Here is a 22,719-nt window from a genome sequence, read left to right on the forward strand (position 1 = left end):
CCGCGGGCTTGGCCCGTAAAAGCTTGCTGCGGGGCGAGATTAGGTCTCCATTTGATAAGCCCGCAAAATTGCGGGCCTCGCGGGACGGGCTCAAAGCGGGACGGGTTCAAAGCGGGATGAGCTCAAAATGGGACGGGTCGAAAGCGGGATGGGTTAAACCGCGGGATTTTGCGGTAATCCTAAGTCTCCATTTATGCTTTCACATGAGAGAGAGAGAGAGAGAGAGAGAGAGAGAGAGAGAGAGAGAGAGAGAGAGAGAGAGAGAGAGAGATTAGACACTATGTAACTCCATTGATGATGGTTTCAGTGTCGATGATGCTTCCGGTTTCCCAAGCGCCTCTAATCTGAACTGGTAGAGCTTCTTCAAGCCATCATAAATGATAATAAATACATTTGTTTTGTATAAGCTTAATGTATTGATCTTATAAGAGTATACTCGATCATGTGCAAGATGAAAATCAATTCATGTCTATGTTTGTGCATGTAGAAATAAGCAATGTAATATTCGATGTCCCGCGGGATGGTCCGCGAAGGCCTGCATATTTCGCGGTACGGGATTGGGTAGTTAGTTTGAGGACCGCATCCTGCGCGGGACAGGCCCGCCGTGTACCGTCAAAAGTCGAACCCGCAGCGGTTCGGGACGAGACGGGACGGGAGAGCCCAATTGCCATCTCTATATTAAAGTATTAATATTTTTCGTGTTACAAGTACATTAAATATGATAACAATCAATCTTATGATAGCAAAGAAAGTAGGCCATATTTTATAAAATCTAATAATTTTCAATTTGCTATAAATTGATAAAAAATTTACAAGTTAAAGAAAACACCCGTCCAGTTGGACGGATCAAGATCTAGTTTATAATTATGTTCAAAACTTATTTAGAAAACTAGAAATCATTTCGAGTTTGGCTAATTCATGTCGATTGTAAGTGTTTTATATATCAGATTAAGAAATATGTATTTAAATATTTGAGGTATTTATTTTCAAGTTTTGAATACCTATTTTTAGGACTGCAAAATATTTAAATCTTAAAAATAGTATAACCTTAAAATAGTACGGGATCCAAATCAAAACTTAGAAAATGCAAAACATATATCAAAGTATTTGAAAAACTGAATCCATGTGATCCAAAAATATTTGAATCACAATCATATATTTAAATGTATTAATATCTATTTAAAAATATATATGAATACATTAAACCAATTTTATGTTGGTTTTAGGTATTTGATCTTATATATTACTCGAATTTATGTGTTTTATTATTTATTTATAGATTTTGAAAACTATAGGTGTATTTAAATATTTGGCATTTGAAAAAAAATCACATAATTTAAATGAATATTCGAATCCAAAATGAATAATGATCCAAACTGAATCTAAAACAAATTTATAAATACTTAAATAGGAATTGAGACTAATGCTAAAATTTTATTTGAACCTAAATCCGATTAGGTAAGCAAATGCGCAGTCCTACTTATTTAAAGCATCAATTGAAAAATTTATAAATTTTCCGATTTAAAATTTCAGATTCTCCGTTAGGATATATCAATTAATACAGTATAACCTCTTTAATTAATAATCGATAAATTAATATACACTAAAAATTTCTATAAATTAATATAATTTTATAGTTCTAAATTGAGTTTTTGGTTCAATTAGTATATCGATAAATTAATATCTCTATAAATTAATAAAAATATAGTTTTGGCGTAGTCCCAACATTATTAATTTATAGAGGTTTAACTGTATATTTTATACCTTGGATTTATTACAAAGTTGAAATTTAGGTTCGTATCTGTGGTTTCGGAATTTTAAGAACACAAGGGATCAAACCCTTAAAAAAACGATAACTAAATGAAAAAGAAAATGCTATCTGCTTTAAATCAGCAGCTTGCTTTGAAGTATAGTAGGACTACATTTATTTGTTATGCAAGCCTAAACTAAAGTCTAAATACAATTCACTGTCTCCACACATTCAATCTAACAAAAGTGCATGTAGTATTTGAAGAAAATATTTAAATTTAAAACATAATAGGATTCTCTCAGCTTTTTTTTTGTCCAAAATGCTGTCACTCTAACCTAATTGAACCGGTCATTTATCTTAAATGAGACGAGCATAGCTAGACCGGATACCTGATTGAACCAGTTAATCATCTGTATAAGCCGAGAATAGCTGTACCGTTTACTACAAATCATGGGCTCAGGCTGAAAAATATTAAACTGAATATTGTAGGGCTTTACCCCGAAGGGAGCTCTTCCAGAAATTCTCGAAGGCCCAAGACAAGCTTAGGCCTAGGAGGGGGTTTGGAAATAGTTTTCAACCAGCAATAGACGCGCCTCGGTTAGTACCTCATTAGCTGCGTCATTGCCCCAAGCGCAAAGATGATTATTACTCAGTACAAGGCCCTTCTTTTATACGGAAGCGAAACCAATCAACATAACGTTAAGTTCCGATGTGGGACGTTCTTAATTTATTATTTCAACAACTTGCTGGTCTTTTGCGAGCTTCAAAATACATATGGGCCGACCCACTAGACTCACTGGGGAACGATTCCCCCGTCACCCAAATCCTCCGAACCCCCCCCCCGCCCCCCGCCCCCCAAAATCAAGCTCTTAGGATTAAACCGTTTTTATACATGTGAAATAAAATTCGACAATTTTTACTTGGCAAATTCAAGTAGTATGCTTACCAAATTTCAAAAGATTTTACGAATTGTAAACACGATTATTAATTAAATGATAAGGACCCAAAAAATAGCAAACCAAATGCTTATGAATTTAATATTACCGGATTAAACCGGTTTCTGATTTTCTTTATAAACCTAAAGTTTGCATAAAATTGGACTGTTTACTTCAACAGTTCAACTAAGAGTATGTTTACCAAAGTTCAACATTTGAAAATACAGTATTTACAAGAATTGTAAACTAGATTAAAAACCCAAAAACTGAAGATTTACTTTATCAGAAAGCTTTGGCTATAACCGGAGTAAACCAATTGACAAGTACAACAAGGATATGCTTAACAGAATGTATTAAAGAAAGTGTTCGAACTCTGAAGAATTGTAAAACAAGGTTTAAGATATAATAAAGATGAAGAAGAAACCAAAAGCTGGGTGATTTACATCTGATTGATTCTCGACAAATAAACAACATCAAGAAACCAAGCACACAAAGCCTGTCTCCTCCTCCACTGCACCGATGACTGCGTCTGCTGTTTATTTAGCGGTTCTCGAGTGCTTAATGAGCCAATCAATGACTGCATCGATGTTAATCGAGTCCTTACACGAGATCATGTAACAACAAACCTCTCTGTCAGCTACGGAATCAAGCCCTCTGCATCAAAAACACACAAACAAACAAACCAGAGTCATCCTCAAAATTCAGACCTCTGGTGATCTCAAAAGAAAACTTACAGTTGATCAACCAAAGCTTGCTTGGAGAGAGCTTCAGACTTATCAATCTTGTTGCCTAGGATCAAAAGAGGAATACCGTTCAAGGACGGTTTCGTTAACAGATCATGCAACTCACTTCTTGATATCGGTACACTGTCTCGGTCTGCAGCATCAATCACATATCTGCAAATATTACCAACACAAATCAAGATTTGTCTACCAAATAGTAACTTCAAAAATATCGAAAAGAGCATAGTAGTACACAATGGCGGAAACTCCACGACAGTAACGCTCCCACATGGTGCGGAACCTTCGTTGGCCTCCAAGATCCCAAATCTTGATGGTAACGTTTCCTTTAGTGACTTTCCTCATGTTGAACCCCACAGTTGGTATCATATCTTCACTGTAACCTCCAGTCTTTTTGACAAAATCCAAAGGAAACAAGAACCGGTTTAATTAATTAATCCAATGTTTGAAAAATAACACACACTATCTATGGAGGATGTGTATTTACTCACAGCGATGGCATTGACAAGAGAAGTCTTTCCAGCATTCTGAAGGCCAACGAGTGAGAGCTCCATCTCTTGTTTGAAGAACAAGCTGGGCAAATTGCAATCAAATATAACATCAAGCATATACTGATTTGGGTTGAAATGATAAATCAACTAATGCACAAGAACATCTAAAGGAACAGTATATCAATTCATACAATGTTTATGTAATAATAATAATAATAAAAAAGGATACATCCCAAGAAAACAAAGAAACTCAGAAAAGTTGTAAAGATTCTGAAACAAAAGCAAAAAAGTTTCGTTGTATCTTTCTGAGCAAACTACAACTACTTCACTCTAAATCAACTTGATTAACAAAAGAGATGATTTTTTATACAAAATCGCAACAGAGAGAAAAAGTATTACCTCCTGAGCCAGTTTAGAAGCGAATCCCATAGACCCATCTCCCAAAGAATTGATCTTTCGACGATTAAACACTTGGATTCTTAGACCTAGTTCGATTGTGTTTGTTTCTGGGTAAAAATGAGAGAAGCAGAGGGAAGAAGAATCTGGACCTTAAAGGGTAAATATATATATTTTGGCGGTTTGTGAAAAACGGTCACGGTGTCTCTTCAGTCTCTGTCACGCTGTTGTTGCCTGCCTTACATGTCACATATTCTTTGTTTTTTTTTCCTTTCTTTGCCTTTCGCACAACAATTCTCAAACCAGGAATCTGTGTAAAAAGCCGTTCGTACGACACACGAATATCAGCCGTTCGATGGATCGAAATGTTTTGGTTTTAGTGTGGTGAATATGACAGACGAATACAGCTCTTCCGATACTTCCGTATTCTTCCAAGCGGCCCATTATTTACTTAGGAGGCCCAAATACTGGACAACTGATCTTGTTTGTCCTATATAAAGTTTGAGATAGAACATACAAAATATCTCCTTCATCACTCTATCTATACTATTATTTGCGAAGTGATTTTTTTGCAACAGAACTCTTTAAAAATCAGAGTAGTTAATATCAATACTATCTTTAGTAAATAAAATATATAACTAAACTAAAAATAAAAACGAAAATTAATTTATTTGGTTAGATAATTGATTAAAATTAATAATAGTAAGATTTATCCTAAATCTAAAATATTTTAAATATAAATATAATACATATATGTATGTTGTGTTGTTATCAGATTTTTTTTAAATATAAAGTTGAAAACATAAAGTATATAACTAAATGTTAATAAGATAAAATTCTTAATTTTCTATAATTGAAAAGAGAATATAAAGTGACTTTTAAGATTTATTTATATATAACAAATATGTGTACAAAGAAATTTTCAAAAAAATATAATTAATATGTAAGAATTTTCAAACAAAATAAAATAATGGTTTATTATCATAGTATTTTAGTTAGTAACACATATATTAATGAGTAATTATAAAATTTTAGTATTTAGGATTTAATATAATAAAACTCAAACATAAAACGAATTTAAGCTTTATGAAATCAGATAACTCATTAAAACTGATATAATAAAAATATTTTTTAAAATAAAAAGATAATTCATATACATATTTTATTATTATCCAAGAATATCTTTAATAAAGATTAAACAATTATTTCTATGTATATATTATCATCTAAAAAGAATATCTTTAATCATAAATAAAATTAGTTGCAAAAATATATAGTTAAAAATATTTCTACTATATATATATGAAAGCTTTCAAGAAATTAACGCAATAATGAATATATATTTTGATAAATAATTCATATATAAATGATTTGATATTCTGTAAAAAACTTAAAGATCATAAGCAATAACTTATCATGATATTTAATTAGTAATTGTAAAATGATTAGGCCCGCTTGAGCGGGCAAAACACCAAGTGGATAATTGGTTACATCTGTCTATTTATTAAAAATGAAGTACAAAATAATAATTTCCTAATTTAAGTGGATTCTTATAAATTTCCATTATTTTTAGACTAATTTTAACTAATTCATTGATTGTGTTTCATTTATTATTATATATTTTACATCATTTTTTCACTCTTCTAAACTGTTTCATTAATTATATTTACATAATAATTTCACGTGTTTAAATGAAATTGTTCCATTAGTGACAAGAATTCAAACCGATTAACAACATTATTTTATTTTTATACACAATTAGTTAGACATGAGCATTTACGTATACGTTACATGTTGATTTTCCGAGTATCGGGTTTTGGATATTAAAATTAAACTATATTCGGGTATTAAATAATTTCAGACAGTATTTGATTTGAATTCTTTTGGATCTCGATAAATTTATATGAACTTAAAAATATCTAAAAAACATATATTTAAAATTGTTACTAAACAGTTTATAAAAATGTCAAAACCAAACCCGCACAGACGTGCATATACAGCTCTAGTCTATATCTGAAGTACTTTTGAGAATTTTTTGGAAATATGAATATCAGTATAAAAAGTGAATATAATGTTGCTTCTAAATATAAATATCAGTATATTAAAAAGGTAATGTGCTTTTGTTATTAAAAATTGGAAATTAATTATATTATGAGAAACTATATATCTGTGTTAGTTTCAAAATATAAAAAATAGTCCAATCTAATTACCTAAGAACATCTTTTGTCTAAAATAATCATAAAATAAAATTAAAATTTTATATACATATTCTAAATCAAAATAATAACTAAAATTTTATCTATATCAAAAATTGATTCAAAAATATTCATATATTTAAAATTTGATTTTACTAAAATATTTTTCAATAACCATTATAGAAATGTTTTCAATATATACAAGAAAATAAAATACAAAGTCCAATTTTATATACCAACTTAAATTATGGTTTTTATATTTCAAACTAAATTTCAAAAATATAATATATGTGATTATTTATATGCTAGTATGTATAATATACTATTAATAATATGATTACTTATATTATGTCACATATAAAATACGATTAATTAAATGATGACACATATATGATATATAATAATGACATAAAAGAAACATATTTTTGGAAAATACTTACGCGCGGACTCGCGGATCAAAGCCTAGTTTTTAATTAAATCTAAGCCTTGATTCATGCAAACATATTTATTTTATTTTTATATATAAATATAAGTTTTATATAATTAATAACAAATTGTATACTTAAATATTTATAAACACAATAATTTCATATTTTCATTTGTAAAATTAATTAATTTATTTCAAATTTTCATATGTACTTCTTGTTTCTCATAAATACGACTTTGACAATTCTAAAGTGGAAAAACCATATTGTTTCCTCTAGAGTTTGCACACGCGTCCAAATAAATATTTTCACATTTAATTTACATAGCAAATTAATGAATATTTCATAAATAAGATCAGTTTCTATTAATATAAAAATCTACCTTAAAATAATAAATTGATCTAACCTTCCATAGTTCAATACATATAATTTAAAATTTTATTTAAACACTAATTTATTCATTCATGCATTATTTTAAGGGGAATTGCCAAAAATGACTCAAAACTTGATTTTGAATACAAAAATATACTCAAAATTCAATCAAATCCAAAAGTAACCCAAAGACTAATAAAACTACAACAACCTCTTATGACCAAACAAAAATATGTACTGAATTTTATAATTATAATCATCCGCATGAGAAGACTTACAAAAAAAACTTCTTCGTAAGTTTTCTCGTTCAATAGATCTTTAAAATAATTTTATAAAAAGACATTTTGATGGAGAAAACATGTCCAAATGATGTAAATTTAGTTTTACTAAAATTTAATTATTTTCAACATAGATGAGTGAATGTAGATTGAGTCATGATAGTCTTTGGTTTAGAATTTGGTAACATATGTTATAGTATTATTAGTATTTTAGGGTTAGATTTTGAAATTTTATCTTTTTTAATTTGACCTATATGTGTTTAATGACTATCTAATAACTTTATTTAAACACTTTCTATTTTGTTTAAAAAAAGATTTGTTTGATAACATAGATAATAACAACCCCCTTATGACCAAACAAAAAATATGTACTGAGTTTTATAATTATAATCATCCGCCTGAGAAGACTTACAAAGAAGACTTCTTCGTAAGTTTTCTCGTTCTTTGTAAGTCTTCTCGTTCAGTATATCTTTAAAATAATTTTATAAAAAAATATTTTGATGGAGAAAACATGTCCAAATGATGTAAATTTATTTTTACTAAAATTTAATTATTTTGAAATTTAATTTAATTTTGAAATTAAATTTTAGTAAAACTAAATTTACATCATTTTCAACATAGATGAGTGAATGTAGATTGAGTCATGATAGTCTTTGGTTTAGAATTTGGTAACATATGTTATAGTATTATTAGTATTTTTAGGGTTAGATTTTGAAATTTTATCTTTTTTAATTTGACCTATATGTGTTTAGTGACTATCTAATAATTTTATTTAAACACTTGCTAAGTATCTTTTAAGTTTAAAAATGTATTTTTTTTGCTTAATTATTTGATTATAGGGTCTCGAAGACTCATAGAAGACTTCTTGAGAAGTTTTCTGACATATCATGCCTAAATTTTAGTAAAATTTAGAGTTTCCGTCTAAATCGAAATCTTCCAGAAGTCTTCTAAGAGAATAATGCACTAGAAGATATCTAGGGAAGTCTTCTTGGCGAATAGTAATTTAGGGTTTAGAAGACTTCCTTGGAAGTGTTGAATCGAAAATATTTAACATAATTGGAATATAATTTTTGCTTCCCTATATAAAGTGAATTTACACATTCTCTCTCTTCCTATCAAATGGCTACAACAAAAAATGTAATTTTTCTCACTCTGAAACTCTCTAACCCCTCTCTAATCTCTTTGAACTTGAAAAAAAACTTTATATCAATTTTTCATTTTTTCTTATGTTTTTCTCACTAATTTATCTTATTTTGCTGTTTTTTCATTACATGGTTCTCATCTTTCACTACTTTAAAAATAGAACAATAAATTTTGAAAATTCATTTTTTCTTATGTCTTTTTCACTAATTTATCTTGTTTTGCAGGTTTTACATTACATGGTTCTGATCTTTTACTACTTGAAAGGTAGATCTATAAATTTTAAATATGTATTTTTGTGTGTTTAATATGTTAGATTATTAAAAGTTGTACATTCAACATAATATGACTGTTTTAATTATTATTTAAACATAGAAAATTTTATTTTTAAAAAATTCTCTATTTTGATGTCATTTGAAAGTTTTCAAATTTACAGGTTTTCTCCAAAACTGAGTCAGGCTTTGGAAGACTTCTCAGAAGACTTATTTGAAAGTCTTATGAAGTCTTTTAACGTCTTCCGAAATCTATTGAAATCTTACGAAGTTTTCCAAAACTAAAGTGAAGTCTTCCGAAGTCTTCTGAAATCTTACGAAGTCTTCTGAAATTTTTTGTCACTTAAGTGGAGTTCAAGCTCATCTATGTCAAGGGATGGTCTCAAGATCCAATTGTAATAGTTTTTTTTATGGTCTGTTTTATGATTGCTATGTGTATTCTTTTAGTTGTGAAATTTTTTTTTGTAAACTTAAAAAGATGTTAATGAAAATAATTTGGTAAATATGTTGATGTTTATAATATTATTGAAGTTATTGACACTACATAGAAAAAATACTACATGGCAAAAAATTACTAAAACTAAAGAAGACGACTTCTCAAAAAAACTTTGTAAAACTCACAACAGATCAAACAATGCATAAGTATCTTTAGAATAATTTTCAGAAGACTTCACTAAAAGTCTTATGGGAAGTATTCGTTTAATATTATCAATAGCAGAAGAATTTTTAAGAAAATTCTTTAAAAGTTAATGAGAGAACAAGTTAAGTCTTCTCCAAAAATTAAGCGGGAAACTAAAATATAAGCGAGAAATTTAAATGGAAAACTTAAATTTTAGGTGAAAGTTGAAAATTTTGAATTTCATGGAAGTTAAAAAGTATATATTATGATCTAAAAACACATTAAACCACATGACTTGATATTCTCGAAGTTACTTAACACTTTTTAAAAAATAAAAAAACATAACTTGAAATTACTTAACTCTCTTCAAAATACAAATTATACAATAACAAACGTAGAAGATTTTCATAGAAGTTTTCTGAGAGAAGATTTCTTAAAAAAAAAATTTTCGGATTAGCTAGAAATATAAATTAACAATTTATTTGGACCAATTTTAAAATATACATATATATTATTAAAATTGAAGTACAAGCTAGGTTTATTGGAAATATGGATATCAATTCTAAAAAACAAAATTTGTTTGGAAACATGAATAGTAGTTTAAAAAAGATTTGTTTGAAAACATAGATAACAATTAAAAAGATGTTTGTTTGGAAACACGAATAACATTGTTAAAAAATAATATAATTTTGTTTGAAAACATGGATAGTAGTATATTAAGAAAAAATAATACACTTATGTTATTAAAAAATTTGGAAATCCATTATATTATGATAAACTATTTATTTGGACCAATTTTAAAATATACAAAAATGAGTTAATCTAATTACCTAAAACATCTTTTGTCTATAATAATCATAAAACAAAACTTAAACTTTATGTACATATTTCAAATTAAAACAATAATTTAAAGTTCATTTATATCAAAAGTTGATTCAAAAATATACATATATTCAACATTTTATATTTACTAAAACTATTTCCAATAACCATTGTTAAAAATTGTTTTCAATATATATAAGAAAAATATAATACAAAGTCCAATTTCATATACCAACTTAAATTATGGTTTTTATATTTCACATTAAGTTTTAAAATATAATATATGTGAATATTTATATGATGGTAAGTATTAAATACTATTAATTATATGATTACTTATATGATAGTACATATAAAATACGACTGATTATATGATGACACAAATATGATATATAATAGTGACTAGAGGTGGGCGTTCGGATACCTATTCGAGTTCCGTTTGGGTTTTCGGGATCAAAGATTTTAACCCCATTCGGATATTTCTAATTTTTGGTTCAGATTCTAGTTCAGATCTTTGCGAGTTCGGTTCGGGTTCGGATAATCCATTTAAATTATTTTAAAAATTTTAAAATTTATTATATATTTTAAATTTCTTAAAACTAAAAACAATATATATATATATATATTACATATAAATTTGAATAACATATGTCAGAATACCTAAACTTAACATATAAATTGATTTGATCTAAATATTTAGATAGAGAATCAATAATTATTTTAAATATTTTTGGTGTTTTGAGTATACTTTAACTATTTTAGATATTTACTTTTGACTATTTATATATATTTTCAAGTAGTTAAACCAACTTAAAAGTGCCATATATATTCTAGATGTTTTTATATACATTAAATCTAAAACAATAATTAATATATAAGTATATAAATCTATTTTAGATATATTTGAGTATTCCAAATACTTCGGTTCGGATCATGTTCGGTTTCATTTCTCTAAATATCAAAATTAGGTGAATAATTTGGATATTTAATCAATTGGTTCAGATTTTTGTGTTACTTTTTTGCATCGGGATCGGTTCGTTTTTTTTATTTGGATTTTTTACCCAATCATAATATTGACATGAAAAACAAATAACAATATATTTTATAAAAAATACATCCGCATGGACACGCGGATCAGAATCTAGTTACGCTTAATACAGTATCCAATTAATCTTTTCCATGCATCTCTCTTATACTAACAGAAAACAAACTAACAAAAGTCAATTTAGTTGCATGACGAAGATTTTTATTTTCTTTTGCCATCAAAAGGCTTTTTCATCTCTTATATATGAAGAAGATATATTTATCCCATAGCGTTCAGGAACCATAAAACGCGCACGAGACAAAGAACCATAATTATCTCAGTATAAATAATACTTGCGTAACAAGGCACACATACTTCTCCCGATGGTTACATCAAGAACATATAATGAAATAATTAAACATGCATCTAGTTGTTCGAGGGGTATATAGCAACATATTTGTTTAGTACCAGCTTTATTTATCCAACAAAAACTTAATGATTGTTTTTAGGGGCAGGAGCAGGAGAATGAGAAGAAGAAGCAAGAAGAGAAGAGAAAAGTTGATCGGCTAGGATTTGATTAGCTGAATCAGAGGGATGGAACGCGTCCCAGAAAACGAAGTCTTTACGATTTTTGCACATCTTTGAATTGGGAAGACAAAGCCCTCCAACACTCGTGTCCACGTTGCAACACGACGTGTTCGCTACCTTAAACCCTGCGTTTATTACAATTGCGTTTGCGTTAGTGAACAAAACGCGAACTAGAACTTAACGAGAGTAAATAAAACAAAATATGAAGAAAAACAAAATGCATACTACTATTCGAGCAAAGAAACAAAACGCAAACAAGGATTTTATGAGTAAATAAAACAAAACGCAAACACTAATCTTGATTCTGGGAAAATGACTAGAAGTTTCTTACCGTATCGAGTGGGATTGTCAATGAGATCGAGAACGGCCGGATAGGTGTCGGCAAACGCAAATTTAGCTCCGGGAAGGAGTTTGTTGAGATCTTCTAGAAGCTTCGTTGTTCTCGTGTTAAATTCCATTACCCATTCGTTGACACGCTTGAGGCACATACCTGTCTTCGATTTTACTCTCTGTGATGGGATACAGCCCAATGGACCTAGCCCATGAAATATAACCTTCCTCGCTCCTAGTTTGTATAGTGTCTGCTTCCCAAAACCCCATAACATCATGTGTATTAATATAATTAACCAAATAACTCGAATGTAATACTTTAATTAGGTAAATGTCCATACCTATTTTATTAAGTGAACAGTAGACATATGTTTTCAAAATGATAATTTATCTGATACGAAAATGTCATTTAAACTAGACTGGTTTTCTCAAAATGTGAGCAAAATTTTATATATTGAAAACTTGCAAAAAAATACTATGATTTAGTCACATTTTGTTTCTTTTCTTTTTGAGAATTTTTTTTTCTGTTTAATTTTAGAGATATTAAACCCTATAGAAAAATTCTGACTCATCACAAAAAGGTGGTGCGGTCCACATATGGACTCTCACTCTGGGCATTCAAATGGGTTGTAGATTCATATTCGTATGATCATGAAATAAAGTGTATTGAGGTGTTTTCAACCCGGACTGCTTAGCAACTCAAGCTCGTCTACCACTAAATCACCACCTTGTAGTTTTTTTTTGGAGAATTGTTACTTGGTTATTTATCTAAGAATTTGTAATAACTTACTAAGTTACTATATATATGAATATCCCTAGCTTTAATGATTGTCAAACTAGATAAAATATTCATGAATATTAGAAAAGTTGATTTTGTAAAAAAAGGCACAAAAACAAAAACTTTAGCCATGCATTAAGACTATCCATAGAATTTGGGAAAAGAAAAAGTGGGAGCTGTATTTTGGATATCAGAAAAATAAACGAAAAATAAAGCAGAAGTAGAAGTAGAAGTTGGTTGGGATACCGTGAGTTGATTGTCTAGGGTTGAGGTCAAGAGTTCGACAAATTCATCATGTGTATATTGCTGCCCATCCGCCATAAATGGCTGCAAGAAATTGTTTACATAATCGTTGCTTCCTATATTTTAATAATGTAATGAGAGAAACTAGGTTAATGATATGATTGTGATTAAAATGCTTCTTTTAAAGCGAAAAGGAAAATAAACTACAAAACCAAATTAAGTGGTCTAATTAAAAGCGATACCCAAGCCAATGAAGTACATGGCATCACTAACATGCTGGTTGGCTGCTCTATCTCCAATTTTCGCCCTAATAACCTCTTTAGTTTTCTTGAAACAATTAATTTGATCATCAAACGTCAACCGTTGGATCTGCTCAATCACAATAAACTAAAATTTAAATAACTGAACTTTAAATCTTCAAATGAATTTATAGAAAAGAAAGGAAAGATATATAAGAGTAAATACAAAATAGAGGCCAGTTTCGTTGAGGATTCCAGCTCCACCGGATGCGTAATTGATACCGTTTAGAAATGCGTCGTCGTTTCGTGATAACGATAGATATGGTGGTGGGGATGGAATCCCAAGCTTCGTAGCTACAATATGTATATCAATGTTTTTGGATGTTAGTGTAAGTAGAAATATTTTTCATACCTAATTAATCAATCAAATCTAAAATACATTCGCTTCTATTAAAAAAATTTACTTATTCGATTTATCCAAAATCAAGCCGAAATCAAATACCAAGTTCAACTGAAAATAAATCTGATATTCATTCAGACTTACTCTAAATAAAACCACTAAAATAGAAGTAAAACGAAACTCAAAGTGATATTAGTATAGATAGCCACATGTATACATGAGAACTAAATACATGCATGTGTACATATCTTTATATGCATAGGTATATGAGGGAAAGAGGGCGTATGTACATATGATATCACCGATAGTCCGACCGTTGGTGAATCTTCCTGTAGCTTGGCCGCCGGAGAAATCAATTCCATACCATGGAAAGTCTGATCTCGCCAGCGAATATTGCAAATAATTGTTGTTACCAACTTCGGTTAATGAGTCGCCAAATATATAGGTTATAAGCGACGTCGTTGATGCTGATTGTGCAGCCACGAAGGAGGAGATGACGGCCACGAGAGCCAGCCTTATCATCATTGTGTTTCGGGTTACTTAATGTATGTTATAGTTTGGACAGAGTATGTGTGATCGAGTGTTGAAAATATATATAGTGATGATGGGTTCAATTTATTCATTTAATTGTATTGTATTGGTCATGCCCATTCCAGCAAGTTTGTATATGTTAGGTGAATATTTTCTTAACTAGAGAAGTTGCTTGAACCTTTTTATTGTTCTAGAAAACTGAATTTCTAGAGAAACATCATGGTTGGGAAAATTGTTAGAAGATACATCTACTTTTAAGTCAGAGTCGTCAGACTCCGAACGTTTTGAGAACGACTGTTTGAAAAATATATCACGTTTAAATTGTGTACTTAAAATCGTCTGGTTAGGTCCAACTCAATCTCGTTCGGTACAAATCCAGTTTGTAGTTCAGTATTTTTATTTATTATTTTGCTATTAACTGGAACCATCAGAAAACAATATGTAATTTGGTTTTGTGTCGATTGAGGTCAATGCATATATATTTTGTACGGATGTAGTTAATACATAAAACCATATCCAGTTAGGTTTCTATGGTTGCCATTTTTTGTCCACTTCATGCCCGACCTGGATGGTCGAATGAGTAAATCCGGTAGTACTAGTAAAGAAAATGCCTATAGACACAGTTTTTTTCGTGGTATGAAACAAATTTTGTGGCTATATAGAAGTTTAACCGATATAAGTTTTCACTCCCCCCATCTCTCTCTCTCATAAACGCTCCATCTTCTCTCATCACCAAACACTTTCAGTTTTTCAGATATGCAGCTCCGGCGGCTTTCATAGCGTCGGAGCTGTGCTTTCATTGTCTATTTTTTTAGTCTGGTTCTTTTAACATCCGTTTTGTATCTGTTTTTTTTAATTCTCCTCTGATTCACGTGGTGTGGTTTGATCTTTTCGTCGCTGTCGGTGGCTTGCTTGATTGATTTTGACCAGATCTGTATTTTTTTCTGGTGTACGGTGCTGGTTGATGCCGTCTCTGATGTGGGTTGTTAATTCTTCCATCAGATTTGGTCCAATCTTCTTGTTTGAGTCGTTGGTGGTTGCGTTTTGGTCCTTATGTCTCTCCATGGTTGGGGCTTTTGTCGCTGGGAAGAGGTGGTTCACATAACGCAATCTTCGCCGGCTTTTGTCTCGGAGCTTTGGATTCAAGCTTTCTTCTTGCAGTTTGGTTTCGTTAATGGCGGAGCTCCGGTGGAGGATGCTCACGCTTTCCAGTCGTCTTGGACTTTAATATGGTGGTTGTATGTTTCCTGTGTGGGCTTAAAGACTTGGTTAAGTTTAATGTATTTTATGTTTTGGGTTTTGGTTGGCCTTTTGTATTTGATGTTATTGTTAGGATTTGTTCATTTTGGACCTAGACCTTTAATAAAATACCAGATGACAAAAAAAAAAGAAGTTTAACCAGGAAAAGCCACGATAGCTGTACATATCTAATAAAAAAACATGTCGAAATCGTAAGAAAAAGCCACGAATTTAAGCCTCTGTAATTTATACTAATTTTGTTTATAGATTTTAATTAGGAATCATAGTTTAAGGATTTCAGTATGTTATACTTTATACCCTAAGATCAAGCTTTAAGATTTTATATTTAATTTCTAAATTTTGAGTTTATAATTTGAAATTATAAGAGTAAGGTTTGAGACTAGATTTAAGATGCTGGGTATAAATTTAAAAACATAGATATTTTAAGATTTAAGGTTTATGTTTAAGGTATTATCAATAATAATTACAGATTAATTTAAAATTTTAAAATTTGAAAGATTATATTTCTCATACTTTCTCTTGTCCAGATAAGGGCATCTATTTCTTAATTAAACTTTTATACACCTTTTAATAACACTTAAAATTGAATAAACTATTTGATGTGATTCTTTAGAAAACACTTTCATGAAAGTTTTAGTATGTTATTGAAAGCGCGAAGAGAGTGTAATACTGAAATCCCAATTAATTGATATGATTCAGTATTAGTTTATTTTTTTAATTGTTAATCTATTAAAAATTGCATTTTTGTTTTAAATTCAAAAGTTAAATTTACAATAGTGCTTTACTATCTTAATAATTTAGCCATGATCCTAATTTGGTATTTAAAAATTTGTCAAATAATTTATTTTTATGGCGAGTTAAAATTAGAATTTAAACATATTAATTATATTTTGTAAATAAAACATGAATATAGATATTATCTAATATTCTTAATAGTTAATAATATTGTATTTATATATAACTATATAGCATGTATTAATATATTGATTATAATTGATCCAATGATTGAGTGACCCAGAAAGTGATTCAATTCAGTAACTGTTTCAGATTTTAAAACATCTCATGAATAAGTAAGCAGGGGGTTCTCAGTTCTCACCATCGCACGTTGCTTGGATGCATGAAGGGATAGTCGATCTTGGTATGTGGTTAAATTGTTCTTTTTTTTTTTGCTTAAATTTGGATGTGGTTAAATTGTTCTCAGTGAAAACTGAAAATAATTCTTATTTGGTACGAGAAAAGATTATGAAAGGATTATTTTTATTTGTGGTTACTTTATAAGTATTAAGTATGTATTGTATATGGGTTCTTAAAAGTTATGATTTTGGTGTTGTAGGAATGACTTATGAATCAATTCATGCATGTCCAAATGATTGTATGTTATAATGGGAGACCGATGCAGAAAGGGAAAAATGCAAAGTTTGTGAAATCTCTCGTTGGAAAAATAGTAATTCTACAGAGAGCACTGTTTCTGGATCAGAACACCAAAAAAGTAAATTTCCTGCTAAAGTTTTGCGTTATTTTCCTCTAAAACCATAACTACAGCGTTTATTCATATCATTAAAAACTGCTACTCGCATGAAATGACATGCATCTGCTAGTAACAATGATGATAAGCTTCACCATCCAAGAGATGGAAAAGCTTGGAAGGAATTTGACTCAAAATATCATGAATTTGCTAATGATCCAAGAAATGTAAGACTAGGATTGGCGACTGATGGTTTTAACCCATTTGGTACAATGAGTAGTAGTTATAGCATATGGCCACTAATGTCATTTCCTTTTAACTTTCTACCGTGAATGTCAATAAAGCATACATCTATGATCTTTTCTATGGTTGTCCCTGCAAAACACATTCATGGCAATGATATTGATGTCTACTTGCAGCCATTTATCAAAGAGTTGAAGGATTTATGGTTTGATGGGATTGAAACACTAGATGCTTCCACAATACAAACATTTTACATGTGAGCAACTATCATGTGGATAGTTAGCGATTTTCCAGGTTTAGGAAATTTGTTGGGTTAGAATACATATACATCATCAGCTTGTCCAAGATGTAGCTATGATGGCATCGGGCGACGTTTAATCCATGGAAATTTTTGTTTTATTGGTCATCGGCGTTTTCTTCCATTAGATTATGACTTTCATCATTATAGAGCACATTTCGACGGGAAGTTGAGATTTTATCTTTGTTTGTGTGCGAGTATATTAATAACAATGTCTTTCTGACTTTCTCTGAGTTTAATCTATAGGATTCATTATCATGATAAGCTAGGCCCCGTGCTCCCATTTAACTCCCATAAGATTATCTGCAACTTTATAATTTCATTATTTGTATATATGCTTACGTTCCAAAAGTGAGACACACAAAGAGTTGAGACAAGACGTGTGTCGAAAGTACTTCATCTTCACACTAACTATGTTTTGGTTCTATCTTCACATGCTTAATTATTTGTCTTTGTTTATGTGCGAGTATGTCAATGTCTTTTCTCTGAGTTTCATCTTTAGGAATCATATTCTTTTTATTTCATCAACCCATAACTTGAAAGTGTAGTTACATTCTGAAATAGCTATTTGTGTTTATTAATCTACATATTTTTTCTGACTACTTCACATGTACCTACATCTTAATGTTTAATTTATAATCTATATATCTTCTTTTCTAGTAATTCAATACATTAATTTATATAAATCCTGATGATTCTGTAAAGAACCAACCAATCTAAATTTATATGATTTACATAAGAAGACGATAACTCTGCGTTTGTATATTCCTTTTTTGAAAGAAATCGGTATGAAAATTAAAGCTAATAAAAATATACACCAAATTTTTTTAAAAAAATTCACGAAAGTTATAAAGAAATTGTGAGTGGAATGAGAGTTAGTACTTAATGGGAGAGGGTATTGAGTAACCTTCTTAACTGAGAAATTTGAAGATCCTAGTGTCCCGTGAGACCAAATTAACTGATCCAAAATGATCCGCACGAATATTAAAGCTTTTGCAAATATATAGGATGCCTAATATATGATTTCATCATCCTAACTACTTTACGTATTATACGTACATGACCAACAAAAAAAGCAAAAAAATCTAAAAGTAAGTGAAAAGATCCAGATCTCGCTTAACTTATCAAACAAAGCGGGAACTGATTTTGTATTTAGATATTTTTATTTTAATTATCATCCTAACTATTTAAATTGTTTGTTTCGGGGTTTCTAAACACGCCTTCAGAAGAAACCGCTTGTCACCAATATCAGAAAGTGAAGCTTCACGTCTCCTTAAGGTTAATAAAATATAGTAGGATCAAGGTAACATAACTCTCGAATTCAATTGTTTTGGTATTTAGCTATCTTTTACACTTTACACAAATGAGAAAGGAATAATAGATTTACAGGTTCGTGGAAGTATCGACGTACTTTCATAGAGTCCTTCGGTCTGAATGCTACATGCAGAGACACAAGAACAAGATGATTCACCACTTTGGGAAACAGATCATGACACGCCTTCTCCACTTGCCCCTGAATGCAAAAGCTTTAAATGGAAAGTACAAGTCAGAGGTAATCTATACTATTAAAGCAGAATCCTATTGTGGTTTTTACCTAAACATGTCTTTTCTTTAACTAACATTGCTTATTTCATTAAGGGCAATTAAGTAATATTAATAACACAGTTTTATTGGATCATTTTTTGGATCCAGCCCACTGCCCACATCATCTCTCTTGGGCCATTTGGGCCGATTAAGAAATCAGATCCAATTCTTATTTTTTTTCTCCATATTCAAATAATTTATTTTCAACCATTCTTAATATTTTGTGTAGTGAACAAAAATTAATAACTTAATTATTATGTTTTTTCTTTTTAATATAATTTAAGCATTCATAAAAAAATTTGAATTTTTTCATTGAAAAGTATAAATCTTTATTAAAAGTATATAATTTTTTTATTAAAAATTTAACCACATAATAAAATTAATATATCAGAGTTATACCAACTTAATTCATTAAAAACAAAGTTTAATTTTCTAAACATAAATACTCATTAGACCTGGACGTTCGGATACCCATTCGGGTACGGATCGGTTCTTTCGGATATCAAGTTTTTCGGGTTTTGAAATTAAACCTCATTCGGGTTTTGAAATTAAACCCCATTCGGGTATTATAAAATTTCGGATCGGGTTCGAGTCGGGTCTTTCCGGGTCCGGGTGGATTCGGTTCTCATGCACAAGAACCTGCAAAATAACCAAATAACCAAATAACCAAAGTATCTAACGGGTTCGGTTATTTGTACTCAAAGTAACCAAAGTATCTGATTCGATTCAAATTTTTGTATCCAAATTATTCAAAAGTAACCAAAAATATACATTTTATACAGTTTTTTGGGTAAACTTTTATCCAAACTATCATGTTTTATCCAAAAATATTCAAAAGTACCGAAAATAACTACTATAGTTAACTTATAATATTAATTTAAAAATTAAAATAATTATAAATATAATTATAACATATATTTTTAGATATATTTCGGATATCTTCAGGTACTCATTTGGTTCTCGGTTCGGGTCGGATTCGGGACCGGTTCTTCGGATATAGCAATTTAGAACTCATTCGGATAGTTACCCCGGGTCTGATCGGGTACGGGACCCTGATTTTCGGGTCGGTTTCGGGTTGGTTCTTCGGGTCCGGATATTGTGCTCTGGCCTATACTCTTTTAAAATGAAACACGACAAAGAAAACTAAAAAAGCTTAAGTCTTTTATAAAAAAAAATATATATAAAAATATGACATTTACTAAATATTTGTCAATTTAAAAAAAAAATAAAGGAAAATAAACCCGCGCTTTGAAAGCGCGGATCAAAATCTAGTGTAAATTAAGACTGTATCTTTAATTTATTTAGGAATTTGTTTTCTATGAACTGTTAAGTGTGTTAATGAGTAGGATAAGAAATTCTGATTAAACTCTTATCATATCGCAATACATAATTATTTTGCCACAGTTAGTTTTAGTCAAACATTTTTGTTTTTTGCGATGAAAGGAAGATTCAGTTTTGTGAAAATTTTGTATTTGTGTTCAACGAGCTCGATCAAAAGGAGAATATATTTCCTACTACTTATTAACATTGAAGATCAAGAAAATCAATATTTATTTATACGTTATGTCTTGGTAGATAATCTACTTTCTTTTGTTCGAATGGTTAGAATTAAAATATATATTATATGCTAATTTGATTTTTATATCTTTTTCTGATGAACAAAATAATGATGGAAATATCGAAGGTAAAATGGTAACATCTAAAGATGTCTGGAAATTTCAAAACACTAGAGTGATTTTGCATTTTGACGAAGATAGCAGTCAACCAATCGGAAAGTCTGGAGGTCTACTAGGATCATGGATATGTCAATTAAGCAATAATGCGAATTTGTTACCCATTAACTATAGTAATTGGAGGTTAGTTAGTTCTCATAGTAAGAACAAGGCATGGGAAGTAATTCAGGTAACACATAACATCTTTATCAATTGTTATAATTTTGAGCTATTCTTAAGATATTATTTTTGTCTGATGAATTATTGTATGTTTTATTTTTCAGTCCAAATTCAGGTTTGATGATCCACAAATGAGAAAAGCATTTGTGATGGGTACATTAGGCAGTAGACGACCTGAGAAGGTTCCAGAAAATCAATGGGGTCATTTTTGTCCGTATGAGATTTACTGATAAGTGGAAGGTATAGTTGATTGGTTAAATAATATATTAGCTGTATATAAAATATTAAGTAACTATTTATCTACGTGAAATTTTAGAAAATGCAAGAGCGGAATACCCAAAACCAAAAAAAAAACATACTATAGCTCATGTCTGTGGAAGAAAGAGTTTTTCAAGAAGAAGAAATGGAATTGTAAGTAAATTTAGTTTTAGTATAAAGCTATTAACTAATATAATGATATTGTATATTTAATGCATGTATTTTTACAAAGAAAATCAAGACTGGAAAAACACGAGGTCTAGCAGAGTTTTTCATCGAGACTCGCACAAAACCTAATGGAAGCTTTGTATGTGAAGAAGCAAAATAATGCACTGTTAGTGTTATTTAAAAGTTCCATTGATTGATGAGTTAATTATACTAGATATTTATTTTTTATTTGTTTATTAGGAAGAACTTACTACATTGTTGAACCAAATCACGCACAACACAAACAATGTTACAGCTAGCATGGACGATGAGTATGCTCAAGTTTTTGGTCTAGAGTGTCCAGGACGAGTAAGATGTGTTGGTCGTGGACCTACACCTTCAAAATTAATGTACCGCTCAACTGCAACTAGACAAGATATAAATAATTCGGAAATAGTTGTTGAGTTGAAGACACAAGTCAATCAATTATCAGATCAAGTCAAAGGAATGACTACATTCATCCATCAATAATTGGTACTTCAACAAGTGAACATGTAATTTTATCATTTATTAGTTAAATTACATTACTATACTTTGGTATATAGAACCAATACGTTAACTAAATATTTAGACAAGAGCATGGGCTATAAGTTTTGCTGTTTCTTTTACTAATATACCAAATCCAATTTTCGCCAACATACCAGATCCACCTAATCCAAATCAGGTAAATGTATTTATATTTACTTGTAATATATAAATATTCAAATGATTAAAATATATTTGGTGTATAATTGTATCTCAGAAAAATGAGTGATTGTGTTGATAGAAATATTCAAGCGGAGGATGTGGTACTGCTCAACAATATTTTCAGTAACTTTGATTTTTTATGCTGTTTGAATTTGTATGATGGAACAACTACGTAATTTGCTTTCTTATACATTAATTATTAATTTTGGGTGTGTTTAGCTAATTATTTTATTTTTATATATCTTAAATTATTAAAA

The 22,719-nt window shown here is 29.8% G+C and overlaps 2 protein-coding genes, 1 non-coding gene and 1 pseudogene across 3 annotated transcripts; 1 reads left to right on the plus strand and 3 right to left on the minus strand.

The window, feature by feature from the left end:
* Positions 1–2,239: 2,239 nt before the first annotated feature.
* Positions 2,240–2,390, minus strand: LOC130512050 (U4 spliceosomal RNA). The gene has a single exon (XR_008945613.1). It is a non-coding gene; the product is annotated as a U4 spliceosomal RNA (small nuclear RNA).
* Positions 2,391–3,022: 632 nt separating this feature from the next.
* On the minus strand, positions 3,023–4,585 carry LOC108849863 (ADP-ribosylation factor-like protein 8c). The gene is made up of 5 exons (XM_018623476.2): positions 4,316–4,585; positions 3,917–3,998; positions 3,661–3,815; positions 3,420–3,581; positions 3,023–3,339 (listed from the first exon to the last, which is right to left on the minus strand). The coding sequence occupies exons 1-5, from the start codon at positions 4,351–4,353 to the stop codon at positions 3,222–3,224; spliced, it is 555 nt and encodes a 184-aa protein (XP_018478978.1). The 5' UTR covers positions 4,354–4,585; the 3' UTR covers positions 3,023–3,221.
* Positions 4,586–11,774: 7,189 nt separating this feature from the next.
* On the minus strand, positions 11,775–14,613 carry LOC108852175 (GDSL esterase/lipase At5g37690). The gene is made up of 6 exons (XM_018625678.2): positions 14,328–14,613; positions 13,864–13,991; positions 13,641–13,767; positions 13,402–13,514; positions 12,379–12,628; positions 11,775–12,172 (listed from the first exon to the last, which is right to left on the minus strand). The coding sequence occupies exons 1-6, from the start codon at positions 14,560–14,562 to the stop codon at positions 11,952–11,954; spliced, it is 1,074 nt and encodes a 357-aa protein (XP_018481180.2). The 5' UTR covers positions 14,563–14,613; the 3' UTR covers positions 11,775–11,951.
* Positions 14,614–19,268: 4,655 nt separating this feature from the next.
* Positions 19,269–22,589, plus strand: LOC108850603 (uncharacterized; annotated as a pseudogene).
* The last annotated feature ends 130 nt before the right edge of the window (positions 22,590–22,719 follow it).

Source organism: Raphanus sativus, chromosome 4, assembly GCF_000801105.2.
Source record: "Raphanus sativus cultivar WK10039 chromosome 4, ASM80110v3, whole genome shotgun sequence".
In the NCBI taxonomy this organism is placed as follows: Eukaryota; Viridiplantae; Streptophyta; class Magnoliopsida; order Brassicales; family Brassicaceae; genus Raphanus; species Raphanus sativus.

Excerpts from the sequence above, each read along its gene's own strand:
- LOC108852175 (XM_018625678.2), bottom strand. The coding sequence starts at position 14,562 with ATGATGATAAGGCTGGCTCTCGTGGCCGTCATCTCCTCCTTCGTGGCT. Across the intron at positions 13,515-13,640 it reads CATGTACTTCATTGGCTTGG|GAAGCAACGATTATGTAAAC; the intron begins GTATCGCTTTTA and ends ATTAAAATATAG. Across the intron at positions 12,629-13,401 it reads CCCTAGACAATCAACTCACG|ACACTATACAAACTAGGAGC; the intron begins GTATCCCAACCA and ends TTTGGGAAGCAG.
- LOC108849863 (XM_018623476.2), bottom strand. The coding sequence starts at position 4,353 with ATGGGTCTATGGGATTCGCTTCTAAACTGGCTCAGGAG. Across the intron at positions 3,816-3,916 it reads CTCTTGTCAATGCCATCGCT|ACTGGAGGTTACAGTGAAGA; the intron begins GTGAGTAAATAC and ends TTTGTCAAAAAG. Across the intron at positions 3,582-3,660 it reads CGTGGAGTTTCCGCCATTGT|ATATGTGATTGATGCTGCAG; the intron begins GTACTACTATGC and ends TAATATTTGCAG.